The following is a 23,720-nucleotide window of genomic DNA, read 5'->3' on the forward strand; positions in this document are numbered from 1 at the left end:
ACTTGCCGGTACATTAACTTAACGCAAACCAAACATAGCGAGAGGAATCTGTTTACAGCTCAACACAGAATCATATAAGTGCTACCCAAAACAACAAGTACAGCAATGCAATATCCAATTAACTCTATATATTTCTACTGCGCAGGAAATATAAAGACGCCTGCAGACTTAGCTTGTTGTTAATGAAAGAACATGTACATCAGCAGCAATATTTTGGAGAGAAAAAGATGTTTTGAAGCTTCATTAAGATGTGTATCATTCATGTTATGTTTACAGACCTGTGACAAAGCCAAATTGTCAAGGCCATCATTATTCAATACTCACAATACTAACCCTAGCTGTGCTTGACAGGTTGGTCTTACCCGATCTGTACTCGACAGGTAGATCTTACCCGAGCTGTGCTTGACAGGTAGATCTTACCTGAGGTGTGCTTGACAGGTAGATCTAACCCGAGCTGTGCTTGACAGATAGATCTTACCCAACCTGTGCTTGACAGGTAGATCTTACCCGAGCTGTACTCAACAGGTAGATCTTACTCGAGCTGTGCTTGACAGGTAGATCTTACCCGAGCTGTGCTTGACTGGTAGATCTTGTCCGAGCTGTGCTTGACAGGTAGATCTTACCCGAGCTGTGCGTGACAGGTAGATCTTACCCGAGCTGTGCTTGACTGGTAGATCTTGTCCGAGCTGTGCTTGACAGGTAGATCTTACCCGAGCTGTGCTCGACAGGTAGATCTTACCCGAGCTGTGCTTGACAGATAGATCTTACCCAACCTGTGCTTGAGAGGTAGATCTTACCCAACCTGTGCTTGACAGGTAGATCTTACCTGACCTGGGCTTGACAGGTAGATCTTACCCAACCTGTGCTTGACAGGCAGATCTTACCCGAGCTGTCCTTGACTGGTAGATCTTGTCCGAGCTGTGCTTGACAGGTAGATCTTACGTGTATCATTCATGTTATGTTTACAGACCTGTGACAAAGCCAAATTGTCAAGGCCATCATTATTCAATACTCACAATACTAACCCGAGCTGTGCTTGACAGGTTGGTCTTACCCGAGGTGTGCTTGACAGGTAGATCTTACCTGACCTGTGTTTGACAGGTAGCTCTTACCCGAGCTGTGCTTGACAGGTAGATCTTGTCCGAGCTGTGCTTGACAGGTAGATCTTACCCGAGCTGTGCGTGACAGGTAGATCTTACCCGAGCTGTGCTTGACAGGTAGATCTTGTCCGAGCTGTGCTTGACAGGGAGATCTTACCCGAGCTGTAGTCAACAGGTAGATCTTACCCCAGCTGTGCTTGACAGGTAGATCTTACCCGAGCTGTAGTCAACAGGTAGATCTTACCCCAGCTGTGCTTGACAGGTAGATCTTACCCGAGCTGTGCTTAACAGGTAGGTCTTACCCGAGGTGTGCTTGACAGGTAGATCTTACCCGACCTGTGCTTGACAGGTAGATCTTACCCGAGCTTTGCTTGACAGGTAGATCTTACCTGAACTGTGCTTGACAGGTAGATCTTACCTGACCTGTGTTTGACAGGTAGATCTTACCCGCGCTGTGCTTGACAGGTAGATCTTATCCGAGCTGTGCTTGACAGGTAGATCTTACCCGAGCTGTGCGTGACAGGTAGATCTTACCCGAGCTGTGCTTGACAGATAGATCTTACCCAACCTGTGCTTGACAGGTAGATCTTACCCGAGCTGTGCTTGACTGGTAGATCTTGTCCGAGCTGTGCTTGACAGGTAGATCTTACCCGAGCTGTGCTTGACAGGTTGGTCTTACCCGAGGTGTGCTTGACAGGTAGATCTTACCTGACCTGTGCTTGACAGGTAGATATTACCCGAGGTGTGCTTGACAGGTTGGTCTTACCCGAGGTGTGCTTGACAGCTAGATCTTACCTGACCTGTGCTTGACTGGTAGATCTTACCCGAGCTTTGCTTGACAGGAAGATCTTACCAGAGCTGTGCTTGACAGGTAGATCTTTCCCGAGCTGTGCTTGACAGGTAGATCTTATCCGAACTGTGCTTGACAGGTAAATCTTTCCCGAGCTGTACTCAACAGGTAGATCTTACCCGAGCTGGGCTTGACAGGTAGATCTTACCCGGGCTGTGCTTGACAGGTAGATCTTACCCGGGCTGTGCTTGACAGGTAGATCTTTCCCGAGCTGTGCTTGACAGGTAGATCTTTCCCGAGCTGTGCTTGACAGGTAGATCTTTCCCGAGCTGTGCTTGACAGGTAGATCTTTCCCGAGCTGTGCTTGACAGGTAGATCTAACCCGACCTGTGCTTGACAGGTAGATCTTATCCGAACTGTGCTTGACAGGTAGATCTTATCCGAACTGTGCTTGACAGGTAGATCTTAGCTGAGCTGTGCTTGACAGGTAGATTTTGCCTGAGCTGTGCTTGACTGGTAGATCTTGTCCGAGCTGTGCTTGACAGGTAGATCTTACCAGAGCTGTGCTTGACAGGTAGATCTTAGCTGAGCTGTGCTTGACAGGTAGATTTTGCCTGAGCTGTGCTTGACTGGTAGATCTTACCTGACCTGTGTTTGACAGGTAGATCTTACCCGAGCTGGGCTTGACAGGTAGATCTTACCCGAGCTGTCCTTGACAGGGAGATCTTACCCGAGGTGTGCTTGACAGGTAGATCTTACCAGAGCTGTGCTTGACAGGTAGATCTTACCCGAGCTGTGTTTGACAGGTAGATCTTACCCGAGGTGTGCTTGACAGGTAGATCTTACCCGAGCTGTGCTTGACAGGTAGATCTTACCCGAGCTGTGCTTGACAGGTAGATCTTACCCGAGCTGTGCTTGACAGGTAGATCTTACCCGAGCTGTGCTTGACAGGTAGATCTTACCTGAGCTGTGCTTGACAGGACGATCTTACCCAAGCTGTGCTTGACAGGACGATCATTCACCTAAGCGGTATAGGTTTCCGCCTGAATAGTACAAAAAGGGTTTTACAGCAAGTTTCTTACCTGAGTGGCACAGATAAGTTTTCTCATCTGAATGGCAACAATAGGTTTTCTCACCTTAGTGGTACTGGTAGGGTTTCTCACATGAGTGGTTCAGACAGGTTTTCTCACCTTAGTGGTACTGGTTGGGTTTCTCACATGAGTGGTTCAGACAGGTTTTCTCACCTGATTGGTACAGAAAGGTTTTCTCATCTGAGTGGTACATATAACTTTTCTCACCTTAGTGTAACAGGTAGGTTTTCTCATCTTAGTGTAACAGGTAGGTTTTCTCACCTTAGTGTAACAGGTAGGTTTTCTCACATTAGTAGTATCGATAGATTTTCTCACCAGAGTGGTACAAATAAATGTGTCTCACTTGAGTGGTTCAAGTAGATTTTCTCAACTTCAGTGGTACAGGTAGGTTTCTCACCTAAAGGTACACAGGTAGGTTTCTCACCTTAAGCTGTACATGTAGAGTTTCTCACCTGAGTGGTACAGGTAGGTTTTCTCACCTAATTGGTACAGATAGGTTTTCTCTCCTTAGTGCCTGTGGGTTTTCTCACATGAGTGGTACAGGTAGGTTTTTCACCTTAAGGTTTACATTAGTAGGTTTCTCACCTTAAGTGGTACAGGTATATGTTTTCTCACCTTAAGCTGTACAGGTACATTTTCTCACCTGAGTAGTACAGGTAGGTTTTCTCACCTTAGTACATGTGGGTTTTCTCACATGAGTGGTACAAGTAGGTATTTTCACCTTGAATGGTAAAATAAGGTTTCTCACCTGAGTGGAATATAGCAGTTGGGTTTCTCTCCTGAGTGGTACTTCACAAGAAGATAACTCACCCAAGTGGTAATTATAACAGTAAGGTTTCTCACCTGAGTGGAATATAGCAGTTAGGTTTCTCACCAGAGTGGTATGTACTTCACAAGAAGATAACTCACCCGAGTGGTAATTATAACAGTAAGGTTTCTCACCTGAGTGGAATATAGCAGTTCAGTTTCTCACTTGAGTGGTGCAGGCAGAGGTACAGAAATTATCTCAATATGCTGTCATCCATCACTGCAGAATGCAACTGCAAAGCTGTGGCTATAGGCAAGCACTGAAAACATACATATCAAGACCAGTATTAAACCGACAGCAAATGATCACAGCCAACATAAGCTGCTACAGTGTGTAACAGATATTGTAACACAGAACTACTGTACTGATGTGATTAAAAGAGATGTTTAAAAATTCAAGCAAAAACAACATTGACAGAACTTTTTCATGAATTTAATCTTTGATGGTAAATGTATGTAGTTCTTGCATGTGTTATAGATTTAAATTTTCCCCTTGAACACTGTATTTATATCTTAACTTAGTTGCAGCTATCTAGAATGCTTTAATATATTACCAAGTTCAGATGCACTGATGATTCTCATTAGTGCGCCAACACTGGTAATTTTTTTATCTGCCACGTGCGTCACTTTAATGAGGAGCCATAAGATACCCTTCGAGTACGTAACTTCATCTTGATCTCATCTGGTATATTACATTGTCAACGCGGAGAGAATCATGTGACTTGAGACGCAAGGCAGATGAGCAGAAAAACAAGTCACCTCAGAGAAACACTTTGAGGTTACGTACTGCACAATGAATCATTTCACCTGTACTGCACGGTGAATCATTTCACCTGTTCTGCACGGTGAATCATTTCACCTGTACTGCACAATGAATCATTTCACCTGTACTGCAAAATGAATCATTTCACCTGTCCTGCATGACAAATCATTTCACCTGTACTGCACAATGAATCATTTCACCTGTACTGCACAATGTATCATTTCACCTGTACTGCACGATGAATCAATTCACCTGTACTGCACGAAGAATCATTTCAACTGTACTGCAAAATGAATCATTTCACCTGTCCTGCACGACAAATCATTTCACCTGTACTGCAAAATGAATCATTTCACCTGTACTGCACAATGTATCATTTCACCTGTACTGCACGATGAATCATTTCACCTGAACTGCACGATGAATCATTTCACCTGTACTGCACGACGAATCATGTTTCACCTGTACTGCACGACGAATCATTTCACCTGTACTGCACAATGAATCATGTTTCACCTGTACTGCACAATGAATCATGTTTCACCTGTACTGCACGACGAAATATTTCACCTGTACTGCACAATGAATCATGTTTCACCTGTACTGCACGACGAATCATTTCACCTGTACTGCACAATGAATCATGTTTCACCTGTACTGCACGACGAATCATTTCACCTGTACTGCACAATGAATCATATTTCACCTGTACTGCACAATGAATCATGTTTCACCTGTACTGCACGACGAATCATTTCACCTGTACTGCACAATGAATCATGTTTCACCTGTACTGCACGACGAATCATTTCACCTGTACTGCACAATGAATCATATTTCACCTGTACTGCACAATGAATCATGTTTCACCTGTACTGCACGACGAATCATTTCACCTGTACTGCACAATGAATCATGTTTCACCTGTACTGCACGACGAATCATTTCACCTGTACTGCACAATGAATCATGTTTCACCTGTACTGCACGACGAATCATTTCACCTGTACTGCACAATGAATCATGTTTCACCTGTACTGCACGACGAATCATTTCACCTGTACTGCACAATGAATCATGTTTCACCTGTACTGCACGACGAATCATGTTTCACCTGTACTGCACGACGAATCATTTCACCTGTACTGCACAATGAATCATGTTTCACCTGTACTGCACAATGAATCATGTTTCACCTGTACTGCACGACGAATCATTTCACCTGTACTGCACAATGAATCATGTTTCACCTGTACTGCACGACGAATCATTTCACCTGTACTGCAGGATGAATCATGTTTCAAGTTGACAAGTATGGCACTCTTCCGCTCTATCGATCGACCTAAAAGGGAAATTCTCTCTGGCGAGAAGCTTAGGCCCATAATTTTATGTAAATATAATATGCAATTAAATCCTGCCACAGTACCATACAATATTTTACACTAGTATTGGCCTGATAAAAGAATTTGCAAAATTGTGGCGGAAGGGCACTTTAAAATAGGAGAGGGGTGCGCAAGAGTAAATTTGACTTATCAGTTATGTACGCATAATGATTTTCGTGTTGTTGTAATAAGGGAATAAAATGTGCTTTCTTCTCTCCCTCCAACTTTTCTCTGATACAGGGACAGATAAAACACAATCACAAACGTCAGATAAGTGTAGACTTTCTCTTACCCTGGACAGGTGTATCTGCACTTTTACCGGTGTGAGATTTCCTTGTCTCACCTTAGGGTTGAGACGGGGGAATTCCCCTATTCATAACAATGGTATGACGTCACTTCAACAATACAATGAGGTCACGTCAAAAATTCATCAACATCAGTCAACCCTGAATTTTTTATATGATACTCAATGGGTAAACAGGGTAAGAGAAAAAGGATCACTCACTCCCTTGTGGGTGAGATAGGGGAATCTCAATCCTCAGGGAAAGATTCTTAAGTTGACAAACACTCGGCAAAGCCTTGTGTTTCGCAATTTAAGAATCTTCCCCCTCGGGTTGAGATTCACACATCTCACCCCCAAGAGGATGAGAGATTCTATTAGCCTTAATTAAGAATCTCCGTGATGAGATAGAAATACTGACGACAAGTAGACAAGAATTTACTTATTTCAATTATTTTTTTATTCATTTCGATTATATTACTTATTTACTATTATTGATAGCATCGATACTTTCTCCCGATAAACGACAGTTAGAATAACAAGTTTTGTGAGACTAAAGAAAACAATGCTGCTCAACTTGACTGCATACAGAGCCAAAGTAGTTATTGTCATGGAATGTGATTATGTATCCAAATTTGATATTGATATTCAAATTATTGACAAGATCAAAATAGACACGCAGTATATTATCACATCATATTATCACTCCCTATAATACTGCTCTCACATGATTGAAGTCCACAAAATGGTACCCACGAATGACAATTACGACTGCCGGTAATGGAAGCATGCCGGTAATGGAAGCACTCTATCGGAAGCCTGATGATAATCCATAACACCAGGTCAGTCACCTGGCCTCACTGGTCATTGACCTCAAATAGCATCAACAGATGGATATACAGCTGAGTCAAGGTCACTGATCACCAAGACTTTATAGCCAGATACAACACAAGGCATGCTACAATGGACTAGCTAGCAGACATTGGGCATGCTACAATGGACTAGCTTAGCAGACATTGGGACTGATTCAATGTCTATACCAAGGACACTACAACACAACTTGATTCAACGATATACTCACATGGTATACATATAAGCACTTAAGGCCAAAATAAAAACAGATTGTGTGTTTCTGTTAACCCTATCTACCCTAGATTTTTGAGCCTACACCATTAAGTTTTTATTGGCATTAAGTGATATGCACTGTTAAAATCAGAACTCCTACCCTAAATAAGCATAGAAAAATAATTTTCAAAATGAAAATAAACTGCCTTTTTACCTACCCTAATTTTTCTGAGGATGATAGCGGAAACACAAGTTTTTTTCTTCTTTTCAGAATGGCATTCATAGGCAATGTGAAAGCCAAATGGAGTGCAAGCATTTGCAAAAGCCACTAAATTTAAACAGAAAACAGAAAACACCACTAAATACTTTGAGTCAATTTGTGTTGCATATATATATGCAGGACAAACCCACAAAGATGTATAATGTGTCACCATTTATGTTAAATTGGTAACGAGATATTCAAGCGGCCAAACGGAACATACATGTTATATAACCATTGATGTCATTGTTGGAGTCAGAATGATGGAATCGCTGTACATATCAAGTAACTCTTGTGTGATTGTGAAGTTCAAAAAGTAGGTGTATACATTATGTGCAAAAAGTTATATGAAATATATTTGAAAATATTCCCATCATCAAGTAAAAAGTCAGAAGCTGTGACAGTAACCTTAGATCTAAAGATCTTCACCTTAAGACAGAGGTGACAGGATTAATAATTTGAAGTTTCATAAAATTTGGCTGAAAACTTGAAGAAGTCAATTTTCCCAAATTCTGTAGCAGTGGCAAAGTGTTTAAGGCATCTGACATTCTGCTACCACTAGCCGTCCACCACTGGGTCGCAGGTTCGAGACCTACAGGGGGCAGTCACACATAGGTCGGTGATTTTTCTCTAGATTTTTGACTACGGCTTTCCACTACCACCAAAACCTGGCACGTCCTTTAATATATAAGACCATATAGCTGTTAAAAGGATGTAAAACACAAACAAACCAAACTAAACTTCACCTTGAAGTTAAGACTCTTACCATCAACCAGTTTTGTGAGATTAATATCAGAAATTAAAGCTGGCTGAAGAATCTGTACAGACAAGCCAAATATCTTATTTCCCCATCATTCTCTACAAAATTCTGTAATTTTGAATTTGACCTTTAACCTTTGAACTTGTCTTCAGGTTGAGCTCGAGAGATTGATGTTTAAGGACTACTGCAGTGAAATTTCATGAAATTTTGTTGAAAACTTAAGTCAGGAACCTGCAGACAACCCAAATGTATTATTTCCAAATTATCATGCAAAGACTCTGTAGCAGTGACCTTGACCTTGAAGTGTGACCTTGACCTTCAATTGGACTCCAGAGACTGATGCCAGGAACTCTAGTGTGACGTTTCATGAAATTAGGTTGGAAAGGAACATTCTCACGATATGAGAACAACGGTGTTCCGACCTACAGTTTGGTATGAGGTATGGCTGTGACATGTGTGGAAATGACAAATGTTTTCATAAAAGAAACATTTTTGAAGAAAGTTCATGTTTATTATTGATTAAAAGATCTTTTGAGTTCTTCAAAATCCATATTCCATTCTGCATTTGTTCAATTATACAGTGTGTCAATATGTCACTAATCCTCGACTGTACCCCCAGGATATTCAGACCAACTGGATGAATGGGGGGGAACAACCACATTTACACTGAACCATAACTTAATAAAAGTAGGTAATCTATCTTACTTAACCCTTTCACCACTGTAGACCATAATGGACTCATTCAAATAAATGTATGGTAGAGTCTACTAAAGCTACCTAGGGTTGAAAGGGTTAACCCAAATGTACTACAAATGCTGTAATGGAATTTCCTTTTTTTCCTTGTAACAATGTTTTTTTCTTTAAATTTATATACTCCTTCCTTGCTTCATATATTCAACCCAACTGTTTATGTGTTTAACTCTAGAATCTTCTTCAAGGGCCGCGGTTCTGGTGGCCAAGTGGTTAAGGTATCTGACATTTTGCTACCACTAGTCGTCCACCACTGGGTCACGGGTTCGAGACCTACGTGGGGCAGTCGCCAGGTATACTGGCCATAGGTCAATGGTTTTTCTTCGGGAACTCCATCTTTCCTCCACCATCAAAACCTGGCACGTCCTTAAATGACCATAGCTGTTAATAGGACGTAAAACACAAACAAACCAAACCAATCTAGCATCTTCTTCATTTTGAATATTAAAATTGACTAATCACAGACAACTAAAAACATAAGGTACGGTGAGCAGGAACCAAATCTACTAAAAACCTCCTGTAGTATATTTTTTGGAAAGCAGAGTGTGTTAAGCAAGTTATTTTGCCTGCTGAAATCCTACTGCAGTCACAATCAAAGAAATAGAGAAGTTTCAGCAGGGTTTCAACAGCTTCTCAAAATCAAGAGTACCGTGGGGCGGAACAATATACGCCCCTCGAATGCCTTTTAGTGTTATATACTTTCTTACATTGAAATAAGATCTGCATCATTCTAAGAGTGGTTAGCTGACATGCTGTAAAAAATGTAGGAGAAAATCTCCGAACAAAAAATCAAATACTGAAATGAACAAATTATTAAAGGCAATAACTTTTGCAAAAATTGTCGAATCAAATTCTTTTGAGGGAGACACAACTTCATATCATGATTTTAATGTTTACCAAGTTTCAAAGAGATCCATTGAAAAATGTAGGAGGAGATTGCCGGACAAAAATCAAATACTGAAATAAACAAAGGGCAATTACTTTTGCAAAAACAATCGAATCGAAATTCCTTTCAAGGAAACACAACAACATATCACGATTTTTTAGCCTACTAAGTTTCAAACGAATCCGTCAAAAAATGTAGGAGAAGATCTCCGGACAATAAAATCAAATACTGAAATGAATAAAGGGCAATAACTTTTGGAAAAAATGTTAAAAAAATTCTTTTAATGGAGAAACAACTCCATATCATGGTTATAATGTATTCCAAGTTTCAAAGAGATCGGTCGAAAAATGTAGGAGAAGATTGCCGGACAAACAGAAGTTTACGCCGGCCGGCCGGACAATGCCGTACCATAATACTCCCGTCAAATTTGACGGGTGTATAAAAAGAACAGCTGTTTTAAACTGAGAATTAAGTATTAATGTGGCTTCACAGCACTACTATATTCTGACATATACAGTAAAACCCTGATTCCTCGAGCTTGGTTCACTCGAATACCCCTCATTCGTCGAACAGTTCATTTGGTCCCAACCGAAAATATCTAAATAGTACCCGTATTTATCCTTTAATAGGCCCAGAAGCCAACACATAATCACTGACTCAAAACATTAATACAAAAAACTGAAATAGAATTCTTTCTGCAATTTACATGGGTGGGCTAATTACCAGGCATCATCTTCGCTAGCCAAGGGTTACGATCCGGTACTATCTGTCTACTCTTAGATCGTACCGGATCGTAACCCTTGGCTAGCGAAGATGACCAGGCATAGGCATATGGCCGAATAAAAATAGATAAAAGCAGGCTCACAGAATGATAGAAACCTTTGTATTCGCTGTGGATAGTTATGCCCTCAGGAATAAAGAGTGTGTAAAGTCATTTAAAGACTCTCAAATAAATCATCATCAATCCACTGATACAATTGTCAATAACAAATAATGGACATCAGCAACCTTTTATAAGAACATGTATATTTACCTGGTATTTGGTCTGTTAAAGCTAAAAAAAACATTATGTTCTTGACCACCTTGTCAAAATTCCAAATTGGGAGTGAGCTAGCACAGATAGATTGCTCAACTTCTGTCAGACACATGGAGCTGTGATATTTGAATGTTAACATGTATACTATATTGCTTATCGCACTTAATGACAAACTTGGACAAATTTAGATAGTGTTGATAACTGACACACACCTTTTCATTAGTTTTTGATATAGATCTTCTAATAAGTGAGTCGATGCAATGGATAGCGCACTCAATTTTTGCGAAGATGACTGGAATTTGATTCCTTATTGGATGTGACAAGGTATTGGGTTACCTGTCCACCAGGAGGGTTTTATCTGGGTACTACGTACGGTTGCCTTCCACATTTAACCCTTTCATCCCTAGGTAACTTTAGTAGACTCTATACCATACATTGATCTGGATGAGTCCATCATGGTCTAAAGTGGTGAAAGGGTTAAAGACCCACTGTGCCCTATATAAGATGATAAAAGTTGATTATTAATTGGAAAAAATAAACATTTATATATTTTAGTATTTGTATATACTTATTCATTCTGTGCAAAATATTGCTGGGCTCCAAAGTGTAATCTACCAATGAAAAAAAGTTGACGTTTAAGTTGTTAAAAACAATTGTAAGATGGATGCAAACTTTGGTATGAATCATACAAACATTTTTCTCTTAACTTCTTTGGTAATTTCCAAAAACATAACCCATCATGTCTTTGTACAGAAGACATACTGGCGCTTGCTTATACAAGGTCATCATAGTTAACTCAGTGATGTTACAGTTGGGTTTATAAGTAGCCCACTGGGTTATTGTAGGTAACACAAAATGGCACATGGTCATCAAGCTATTGTAACATCAATGCAACCTCAGTGGGGTTTCAATGGGTGATAAATTAGTTTTAAAGTAACCCACTAGGTTTTTGTAAATAATACAATCTAACACTTGAGTATATCTGAGGTCATCATATTTAACTCAGTGGGATTTCAGTTGGGTTTTAAAGTAGCCCACTGGGTTATTGTACGTAACACAAAATGGCACTTGGTCATCAAGCTATTGTAATATTAACCTCAGTGGGGTTTCAATGGGTGATAAATCAGTTTTAAAGTAACCCACTAGGTTATTGTAAATAATACAATCTAACACTTGAGTATATCTGAGGTCATCATATTTAACTCAGTGGGATTTCAGTTGGGTTTTAAAGTAGCCCACTGGGTAATCCAAAAATAAAATAGGATTTATGCATAGTTTACGCATTGCATAAACAAGTATGATATTGAATTCCTTCATAAGTATTTAGTCAAAGTGACCTTTTAACGTCTTGGCTCTTGTCTTAATTGATAACGTGTCCGAATCATTTTCAACTAGAGTCAAAATTAAATTATGGTAATTAATAATCAAGACTGCATTTTGAGACATGTACATGTATACTATAAGATCTTAACCTCTGACCTCCAGAGTAATAAAATCAAAATTGATGTAAACTGAAGCTACCTAAATTATGGACAAGAATTAGATGAAGAGGCTATCTATAGAATGTATTCAACCTGCTTCCACCTTTCAAACTTCATTTCATTTGAACTAGAAATGTGTTTCCCCTCTCTCTTTATTAGGCCAAACAAAAATTATCTGGTGTGTCCGGTAACCCTGTAACCTACGCTAATTGTTTGTGCCTACCTGAAACTTTTTAAGCCAATTTTCAAAGAAGCACTGTTAAAGTCAAGATCACTCTCCTATAAAAACTATATAAATTTATTTGTTAAAAGAAGATTTATTACCTACAGTACCTACTCTAAATTTTTCAAACAAGTTACAGGAAACACTTATTTTTTGGTCTGGCCTTATGCAATATAGGACATAATTCAACTTTGACCTACATATATATATACGTAAAGGTAGAGAGTATGTATGGTGACCTAAAAAAAACCCACTGCATATACTTTCTGCAGGTGATGCAGCTGGTATATTTCAATAAACATTAAGATGTATTCCAACAGTTCAAAATTTTACAGCCCAAATCAGGTAACTGAGGTTTAATTAAAATATTTACCCTTATTTGACCTTTGACCTAGAGGTGAAGGTCACAGTAATTTAATTACTATACAATACACACAACTTCTGTGGGAGATGCAGGTACATTGAACACCTCAAGTTTCATAAAAAACATCTTTGAGGATTTTAAAATTACGGTCCAGATAGATTTTTTGATTTTTTTCAAATATTTGACCTTTGACATAGAGGTCAAGGTCATGATGACGAAATTACAGTGCACTGATGTAACAAACCTTCTTAGTTTTATCAATATATCTTTAATGGTTTAAAAGTTAAGGCCCTGGAAAAAATGTTACTATTGATGAAACAGATTGAACCAAAATAACCAGAAAAACTGATACAATATGTCTGCCTTCTTTCAAGGGAAAGACATAATAATCTGTTTATAAAACTTTATTTTTTGTTTATGTATCAAGAGTTAAAAATTGGATAACAGAAGTGTGAAAAATACACACAAGTTTTATCATACAATAATTACATAACTATCATCATATATAAGTAAACACAAATTGACAGTATATACTTACATGAACAAGGTTGATACCGGAAGATCCTTACACTGAACTTGACAGACCGTGCCCAAACTTTGTAACCTGTAGGACAGACCCTGCCTGCAAATAATGATACATTTGCAGGGGACCAAAGTATCTTATGTATTGTAGATTCCTTTGGCTATAAATACATGTAGACTAGGTTGTTGACCTCCCCAAAACGGCCTTCACACACACACACACACACAGATGAAAAGTACAATCAGTCTTGTACATTAATAAGCAAAGATCCCTGATGTTTAAATATATACATGTACCTACGAGCCTGATGTTACATACTCTCAACACCAAACATGACACTATTACTAAGCTGTTCATTAATTTGTATAGTCCAGTGTCCCTGGACACATGATAGCCCTATGTAGGTGTTGGTGTGTATAGACTTGAGCTGGTTCTGTGTGTACATATACAAAGTGTATAAACTAAACCCTTTACAATCAATATAAAGCACACTGGATAAAGCATGTCCAGGTCAATCACCGTTCCATCTGGGGGTAGACAAGGGTCAGGCCGGTGATCGCTGGCCTTACATAGGAAACAAGGCAATGTAATGGGGAAATCAATGAATCTTCTATAGCTTTGTAAACTCCCACCTAATTGCCCTGTGTCAACAACCTCGGATCAACCCAGATCTCAACTACCAACAACCCCTGTTCCATGTAGGATAATGTACTACCAATACATATAACATGTACAATTATAAGAACATGGATACCATTTATACAGATCATGCTCAAGTATATAACATGTACTATGTACATTTATAAGGTACTCATTTGCATTGTTGTATATGATTATGAGTTATTTTGTTTAATTCATTGCATTGTCATTAAGTCTACATATATATTACACATTGGTAACAAATTTAAAACAGTATCTTCTTATTCTTTAATTAACTCAACGTCAAATATGTATATCACTCACAGGAAGTCAAAATAAGGATTTTTTGTTTGTGTTTATCAATGCAGGTCCAGAACTCTCTGCCTATTGAGCTATAAAGACCTATATAGCTATATTCACCTATAAATTATAGCTGTATTGAGCTGTTTTCTCATGAGATTTCAATTAAAGCATAGTCGCATCAAACATTAAGGTTTATAGTAATGTTGACTACAAAAAGCATACAGTTAGATGTTTACATTTTCGTTTTTTCATAAATGTAAAAATTTCGATTGTTTTTACATCATTATTTTTTTTAAAAAACACACTTACCAGGTATATTTAATGTCTTTTGTTGTCAACTTAATGATAAAATCTTCTTTTAAAAGCTACATTGTTTCGTTTTCCAAAAGACCTATTTCAGATAGGTCAATAGAGCTGTTATAGGTCTTAACAGCTATATATATAGCTCAATCGGCAGAGTGTAGTCAGACCTGTTTATGTCCTATTAACAGCTGTGGTCATTTAAAGGCAAGCCATGTTTTGGTGGTGGAGGAAAACTGGAGTGGCCAGTAGGTATACCTGGCAACTGCCCAATGTAAATTATGTACATGTAGGCCTCGAAACCCTGACCCAGTGGTGGAGGGCTAGTTATTGGACATCAGACACTTTTCACCATTCAGCCACCACATCCCCTTCAAATATGGGTACTCTGTATGCAAAGGGTCTCTTATAACTCATTCACCCTTGAAAACGTATTTGAACTCTTCCAATTCAAAGATTGGAAGAGTTCATTATGAAATTTCTGGGGTCAATGATCATGAGTTAATACAGGTTCAAATCACAATGATATCACTATTATCCAAAACATTAAAAGTGGTCTCTTATTTTTTTTTATTCTAACACATGTTGTGTTTTAATGAAGGTTGTCAAATGAGTATGTGTGACTGTAAAGTAACAGTACATTGTAATTCATATAACACACTTATGAATATTCCTAGAACATGCCCTAATACACCTACATATGCTTTGTAATAAAAATGCTGTATACGTGATAAAACCAATATCTTCCACTTGACTGTGACCGATATTTAAAGTGTTAGCAGGTACAGCCATGATAAAAAGCTTCACATTTTTCTGTCTGTTAAGCAGGACAGTCCTGTTCTCTGCAAGAGAGACTGAGTTGATTAATTTTTTAACCTGTGACCTTGAAAGTAGTTCAAGGTCATTTATTTAAAGGTATTTTAGTAACCCATAACACTTACAAACTTCTGGCCAAGCATCAAAACACAACATGTTATGGATAACAAGAGGCCAAGAGGGCCTGTATCGCTCACCTGGATATCTAAGCAATCATGGCAAAATATTCTCCAAATGAGATCCTGGGGAATATGCCAAACCTCAAGGCCAATCCTTGTAGCATATCTGTATTAGATTTTTCAGGCCCAGCAAGTTCGAATCGGCTGATAGTTCGAACACGTATTTTTTTCAATAAAAACAATAATTTTCTAGCTAGTGATAGTTCAAACTCTGATTGACCCTATTTCGGATAGTCCGAACTTGTCAAATGAAGAACGTAAAGTAAGATTTTCTTTCGGCAAACTCCATTGAAAGCTCGCGGCGATCGGCCCCGGAAAAATCCCAATACTTTGATCAACAGACACGTTTAGGGTAATGGGTTGTATGTGTGAGCGTTGCAGTACAGTTGTGACAGACAAACCATAAATACATGTCACAGGTTTTAGCGTCGATTCATTTTTTACATTGTTTGAAAAATACATCGTGCATGAGAGACAGCCAATTGCAACTTAGGCCCCGACAATGTATAAATAACATGCGATCAGTACGAACTGATGTCACGCTGTATGGCAAACTAAGAAATCGCCCGTGTAGTGTCAAATACAGTGTTAACTAAGTTTAAGTTTTTTATTTCCGAATGCAAATCAGCATATAGGTTAATTGATACATAGAATACAAAACATATTTCAAATTTTCAAGATGGCGGAGGACAATTCCATATAAGCAATTATCACATAAAAAGAATACATAATTTAGCAATATTACTACACGAGGGTTTTTCTTTTGGCGGTAGCATATTTTAAATACAGACCCAATCTACGTAATGTTTTAATACTTTTACATGACAATAATTCAATTAATTTATACACACTGGGGCATCGGAAGTAATATTGCTTAATGTATGTGTTTCTCAATACAGAGTAAGCAGGACAAATAAGAATAAAATGTATCTCATCTTCTAAATCATTTTTGTCACAGGCAAAACATAATCTTTGACCTCTCGGAACCCCATTATAACGTCCAGATTCGATATTAAGGGAATGCGCCTGCATGCGATATTGACTCAACATTTTTTTGGTATTAAATGTTAAAGGCTTTACTAAATAGAATTGCATATTAAAAGTATCGACAAGATGTCTATATAAATAACATTTAGAAGATGTTTCAAACGCACCACGTAATTCCTGAATAAATACGTCATGCAGACGTTGGGTATACATTTCCACAAATTGTTTTTCATTTGGAACATATTGAACATCCCAAATATGATTAAAACCCATTCTATATAAATCATTTTTAACATGATAAACCCAGTTAAGTTTACAATTCGGCTTTTTGACATTAAGCTCAAGTAGTGCATCATAGCATGCTTTTAGTACACAGTTATTTGTATTCAAAATATTTAACCAGTATTTAATTATAGCTACTTTGCGCTTTATATGTAAGGAATAACTTCCTGTCTCAAAGTAAACCATAGAACTATTGACGGTTTTCTTAACGTTTAATAAATCTTTAAGAAAGAGAAGATGGACTTTTTCGATTTGCGGCGATAAACAATTACCCCATACCTCACATCCATAGTTCAGTATGCATGTCACATATGTATCAAACAAAGATAATTTAGTTTCAGTATTAAGGATAAAATCTTTCATTCTTCTTTTTAAAAGATAAAAAGCATTCCTGCCTTGAGATGCCAACGTGTTTTGTGCTACGGTGAATCTTCCATTATAATAAAAAACTAATCCTAGATAACAAAATTTGTCCACTATCTCAATTGACTTGCCATTAAACGTCCAGTTTTCAGTAGGTAAGATTCTTTTACTTTTTCTAAAAATTACAATTTTAGTTTTATCATAATTAACAGTTAAATTCCATTTATCAGTGTAACATTGCAGACAATCTAGCATGTGCTGAAGAGACTAAGCATTTTGATTATTTAATTGCGACCAGACATCCCTTAATTATTGCCCAGCTCACACCAGGTAGGGAGGGACACGCGAGATGTCGCGGTAGGGATCGGCCGCCCAGCCGTGACGTGACGTGATTAGCATTCATGTCCAAGTCCAAACAATCCACAGGTGTCCCAATTAGCGATGGGTAATTTTGAAGGTGTCAAATAAGTTTGGTAGGTATTAGGACTTTATCACTTATAATTTAAAAGCAGACATGTTGATGTTCTTACCTAATTTTACTAACATATAGACCTATATTTACAATTGCGCTTTGTAAACGCAACAGGTTATGTAGACTATGTTTTCAATTTATTAAACGGACCATTCATTACGAAATAATATATAAAATAGTTTCTGATTCAAATAAAACCTAACAACGCAGAGACTCCATATTTAGGTATTTGATACAAACTAGCTATAGGTAGTCTAACTTTCGTGTCACAAATGAATCGTGTACTGTTTTGGGGCCTACACAATGGGCTCTGCTTCGCAATAACGATCATAATTATATCGAAATGAAGAAAGTTTAATGATCCATTAACATCGAATTAAATAATATCCTATCATTTTATCCATTTATAAATGTGCCATTGTTCTATGCCAGGTCGTCGTTGTTACGTTTCGACCTTATACATTGGATATATATGTCGGGTATATGTTTGTGACTTGATTTACACTTTGCCGAAATTTTTGCCGATAGTTCGAACTCACGCTTATTTTCTGAAGCATAATTTCGTATAATCCGAACAGGTTCATCAATATTTATTTGATTTTGTTCGAACTGACCGAAGGTTTACCGTATATTCATTTACTTCACATAATTTAAACAAAAAATCTATAAGTTTAAAATTGTTTATAAATTGAAATATACTGCACACATGTATGTCGAACAAAACATTTATCTTTTACCTTCATGACGCTAGAGCCTTGTATCGAAATTTTAATTCCCCCCAAATCTGAAAAAGTATAGTTTCCCCCAAAACCTAGATTGTTCCCTGATCTAGTGTGCAGGTGATGTCAACAACTCAATGTCACGACGATATGTACATGTACTGTATGTAGGATGAGCCCGACAGAGATGTACGTGCTTTATGATAAATATACTGCAGAAGTTAAGTTTCAGATATAAAGACAAAGATGTATCTGCATACCACGTCTGGTGTATTGTCGCAGATATTTGGATTGAAATTGGAAATATATTCCTCAGTTTTTGGTCATTTCGGGGGGAAAAAAGGCACTTTTTAGCTAGGGGAAACAGCATGCATTCAGCAGTTAAAACTGAGCCAAAAAAAATCACTGAAAATTTAGGCAATACATGTACCAAACCCTTCAGGTTGGGTAGACTTGAAATACCCTAATGACCACTCTTGTTTAATCGAACTAAATGCAAATGATAAAAGTCTGCAGCCATGATTATCACATAATTCTAACAAATCATTCATCTAAACAACAATTTACATGTTAAAAGTGAAGTGAAATTGTCTCTGGCACTTTCAAACTGACACAAGTTTTAGCCTAGGTCAATTGCAAACGACCACTGGATACTCAGACACTGGTACCTGATTGACGGATCTTAGCAAGTCTATAAGTGGTGTGTGCGTTCCGTCTGAGAAGTTATTATGGTATCCGTAATTTATAGTTACTACAAACAGCAGCCGAATGTCAGGTAACAACTCTTTAATTTAGTCATTGCCATATTATCATGCAAAACATGGTTTCTGTTCACTATTAAGCATTCAATGGGAAAACACTCAGATATAACAATCTGCTAAAGAAGCGGAGTTTCTTTCTCTCTCTCTCTCTCGTTTCCTTTTCACAAGTGACAGCTAACTAACAGCGTAACATCGTGGCTCTGAAAGTCATGGTTATGTAAAATTTATAAAGTGTGTGGTGAGATTTTATCTACGTGGTCACAAGTTCCATGTGAACTCGCAATGTCGATAGAGGATAAGTGTGTTACAATGTTAAAATGTTGACATCTTTACCTTGACTTGAGATCTTGAATCATGTTTGATCCGGATCATCCGACACCGATCCAGTTAATTTTAGTGAATGCATTTTACGGAATAGACAATTGACAGATGAATCAAACGAAACGACATTTGTACGCGTTTTTATTTTTACATTTTGTATGTTTTAAACACACATACATTATTTAACTAAATGTAATTGATTTTTTAGAAGATTAACAGATTCCAAAAATGGTAAATAAAAGTATTGCATTCAGTTGGCATTCATAGGCAACATAAATTCCAACTGGACAAAGGCAAATTCGATGAAAAGCGCAAGCGCTTCATACGAAATTCATTTTTTTTTGTACAATCAATCAATCAAACAAACAAGCTATGGTACTTCATTTCCAAGACCTTCTGGATTTGCTTTTCAGTCAAGGGGTCAAAATGTATGATACTTCATTTCTAAAACCTCCTGGGATTGCATTCAGTCGAAAGGTAAAAAAAACGTTGTTTACCAGCGTGAAAAGGGAACTCAATGACGGATTTGTAAAGCCTTTGACCTCCGTGATACTCAATGTTGATTGATATTTGATAATACCATATATTTGTTTTCCGTTTCATTTTAACTTGCATATCTTTCAGAGGTGTTACGATGGCAACCGGACCCTCTGTAGCAGTTGTTGGGGGTGGGATATCAGGACTGGTGTGCGCTATACGACTTGCCCAGCTGGGAATACAAAATGTCACGGTGTTTGACACAGGTAAATGGTTCTCCCATCATCCATTGAGCTCATTTCTGATAATAGTCTTTTTATCTACAAATCATACCTTCCTCTTTAGCAATTTCCATCTGCCCTTCTGTTTCAACACTATGATACATTTAGACCAATTTGGATTTCCACATTTTTAGTCCCTAGCATCACCGATTTGTTCTAGAAGGACCAAACTGCTATATATATATTGCATTGAAATTTTGTCTTTTCTCAAAAACAGTTCTGCAAAGAATATACAGTGCAAAATTACAAATAGTTTGATTGGTGCAATGTAGGTATTCACGATGACCAAAAGCACATTGCCAGAAATAACTGCATAATAAAAGCTGATTGAGGCAAACTTTGTTATAAGAAGTTCTGATTTCTGATGCTGTACGAGATAGATGAGCGGGAAAATGTCTATGTCTACTTTTATTACGTACCTGAATAATCTTATAATGCTAAGCTTTTCTTTAGGCACGGCAATCCAGGGTTCTGTAGTGTACAAATGGCAGTATATGCATTTTGTATTACCCTAGTTTAGCCGATCTATCTTTTGGCTAAACTCAAACTGACGAATTGTTAAAAATAGGTTCCGAATATTTTGACGCCATTTTACGCCTGCCATCATCATTCTATCCTCAACACCGTTTTGTACGCAATCGATGTTTTATTAAGGTTTTCGGGAAGCAAATTTAACATTAATGTAGTGTAATCAAAAGTAATAATTAACAAGATATAATTATATAAAGCACAATAGTAAGTTTATTATATGAGCAATTCTGAGACAATATGAATTTTTATATTAAGGAAAGCATGCAGCCGGAGGAAGATGCTCCAGTCGCCATGTCAACATTGACGGGAGGCTCTACACGTTTGACCACTCAACTCAGTACTTCACCGTGTCAGACAAACGCTTTTGTAATGTTGTATCCTTCTTACACGCCCAGGGTGCAGTTAAAGAGTGGAAAGGTCCAATTGGTCATCTAAAGGACGGTCGTTTTCTTCCAACGAAGTCGCTAACACAAGCGTTCGTGGGAGTTGAAGGGATGTCTTCCATATCTAGCTGCCTGGCATCCCGTGTCAATCTGAAACGGCCTGTTTGGATAGGAAATGTAGCTTGGGAAGAAGCATCTAAGAAGTGGAAAGTTGACAGGTTTGGGTTTTACGATTATCTGGTCATAGCACACAATGGAAAGTGTGCTGATAGGCTGATGAGTAGTGCTGGTGTTCCAAACGTTCACCGTCTGCTGCAGGTCCGATTTACACCTCGTCTTGACATTAAAGATAAACGAATGCAGCTTTCTTCTCTTTGGATGTTGATGGTGGCGTTTCCGAAGTCACTGTCGTTGCCGTATGAAGGGGCACATGTGGAGGATAAGGAGTTATCTTGGGTCGCAAACAATACGGCGAAACTTTCCCGAGATAAAATGTCAGTGATGGAATGTTGGACTCTCTTCAGCACCAAGGAGTACGCGAGTGCAAACAAAGTCCCACAAGAAAACATTCCACCACGAAAGGAAAAACAGGTAACTGACGAGCTGTTAGCTGCATTTGCTAGAGTAACTGGACTTGGGTCAAAGTTACCTTCTCCTAGGTACACAAAGGTTCAACTGTGGGGCGCAGCAGTCCCTCTGAATACTCTCAACACGAAAGAGGAATGTGTTTTTGACGGTCAGCACAATGTGGGAATATGTGGAGACTGGCTTGTGAGCCCATGTCTACAGGGGGCTGCCATCAGCGGACTTCGTCTTGCTGAATTCATTCAGAGTCACTCATCGGGTAGGTAGAAACGTCCCTGATTGTAATTTTTGTTTAATTTAATAGTAAATGACGAGAACAGTCCGTCCTGAATATCCTGACATTTTCTCAAACATTTTAATATTTTTGAAGAACAGCCTGTAAACTCATTCCGATTGCTATTCACGTCACAATGTATTGTTTTTCAAAAGAGTTCATAAAAATCATATATTTGAAAACAACAAACTCAGTAAAGTAGTAAGGTTTCTATAATGGAATCTGAAACACTTCCGAAGTAAGTTGCAAAACAAGTGCCAACCGAAGCAGTATCTGTGTTACTGTCTAGAACTCGCAAACAGCGTAAAGTATACAAAAACGCACCACTATCGCTTACAACGAACATGTGTATGTACTCAGATGGTTTATGCCTAGGGTAAAACTGGACGACAGACCTTGCAGACGTCATCTTCATGTAAAATCAGCATATGAGCCAGCTCATAAACCAAGAACGGTCACACTAAACCCCATCATCTAATTACCAACTGTCACATACTAGTGTTATTTCTGTTTCTTAGCAATTAAATATAATTTATCTTAATTGATTGTTTGTTTACAGGTGCCAACAGGACAGCTTCGAGTCTACAGCTTGATTTTACAGCAGCAGATAATCACGCTATCGGCTCCTTCCCAACAGATTCATCCATCATATTTAAACCGAAGAAGACTTAGGAGTGACGGGATAGTATTATTATGTGTTATCATTTTATTCAACCTTTTACCACACACGATTCATCTACTTCGGAGAAGATTTTCTGTGTTGTAATTTTGGGAAACATTCGGTAACTTTAATATTGTTGCATGTGCTATTTTGTGGTATATAAACCCCCTGTCCGGTAGGGTTGTAGGGTATATTGAAAACGTTCTTGTATAGTTAATCTTTATTGGGAAAAACCTAGTTTTTTTAAGATTGGATAAATTACCAAATGTGTAAAGAGACATTATTGAAAATTATAAAAAAGTTTATTCTTTTCAAACTTGTATGGGAAGATCAGTGGCGGATCAAGACCTATCTGGCGGGTTCCAAATTTCCAGGGGGTACGTGTTTCCATGTGGGGAAAAATTGAGGAAAATGGTGGAAATACATGATTTTTAAAGAAAATCCTCAGGGTGTGGGGGTTTACTGAAGCCCAAAAAAAACCTCTGGATCCGCCACTGAAGATCAATTTGACAAGAAACTGAATTAATCAATGTCGTATATAAATATTTCCCATAAAAGGCATGTTTTAAATATTACTATTTTAAAACTATGCAAACGCTATGTACATGTAGTATTGGACAGTATTGCGCAATTTATCTGTTTTTCTTCATTTTTTTCACCATCATATGACACATATTGTCAGTAATAAAATACTTGTACGAAATTCACGTCTTTGTTTTGCTGTACTCTAACGTTGTCCACCCCGTTCAGGTTGCCGTATTTCTGGCAAATAAGTTGGAGGTGAACATATGAGAAATATAGGGAAACAGAGCGGGTTACATAAATT

The 23,720-nt window shown here is 38.1% G+C and overlaps 2 protein-coding genes across 5 annotated transcripts in view; one reads left to right on the forward strand and one right to left on the reverse strand.

Moving 5' to 3' along the window:
- The window catches only part of LOC110445488 (ABC transporter G family member 21-like), a 39,077-nt gene extending 19,294 nt beyond the window's left edge, over positions 1 to 19,783 (reverse strand). Inside the window, exons 1-2 of one of the 2 annotated variants that reach the window (XM_021490150.1) lie at positions 19,715 to 19,783; positions 3,924 to 4,048 (exon numbers count right to left, since the gene is read on the reverse strand). The gene's annotated coding sequence lies outside the window, so the exon portion shown is untranslated. Of the gene's footprint in view, positions 1 to 3,923; positions 4,049 to 13,575; positions 13,915 to 19,714 lie in introns of those variants that run through there. The other variant, XM_021490149.1, reaches the window with a different exon arrangement.
- Positions 14,231 to 23,590, forward strand: LOC110445489 (renalase-like). Of its 3 annotated transcripts, none has more exons than XM_021490152.1 (4): positions 14,231 to 14,258; positions 20,327 to 20,445; positions 21,247 to 22,218; positions 22,793 to 23,590. In XM_021490152.1, exons 2-4 carry the CDS (start codon positions 20,337 to 20,339, stop codon positions 22,903 to 22,905), a joined length of 1,194 nt encoding a protein of 397 aa, XP_021345827.1. In that variant the 5' UTR covers positions 14,231 to 14,258; positions 20,327 to 20,336; the 3' UTR covers positions 22,906 to 23,590. The 3 variants fall into 3 exon arrangements, with proteins under 3 accessions (XP_021345827.1, XP_021345826.1, XP_021345828.1); XM_021490151.1 differs by lacking the exon at positions 14,231 to 14,258 and adding an exon at positions 19,374 to 19,395; XM_021490153.1 differs by lacking the exon at positions 14,231 to 14,258 and having other exon boundaries at positions 20,336 to 20,445; positions 21,252 to 22,218.
- Positions 23,591 to 23,720: the final 130 nt, after the last annotated feature.

Source organism: Mizuhopecten yessoensis, unplaced genomic scaffold, assembly GCF_002113885.1.
Source record: "Mizuhopecten yessoensis strain PY_sf001 unplaced genomic scaffold, ASM211388v2 scaffold2307, whole genome shotgun sequence".
Classification (NCBI taxonomy): Eukaryota; Metazoa; Mollusca; class Bivalvia; order Pectinida; family Pectinidae; genus Mizuhopecten; species Mizuhopecten yessoensis.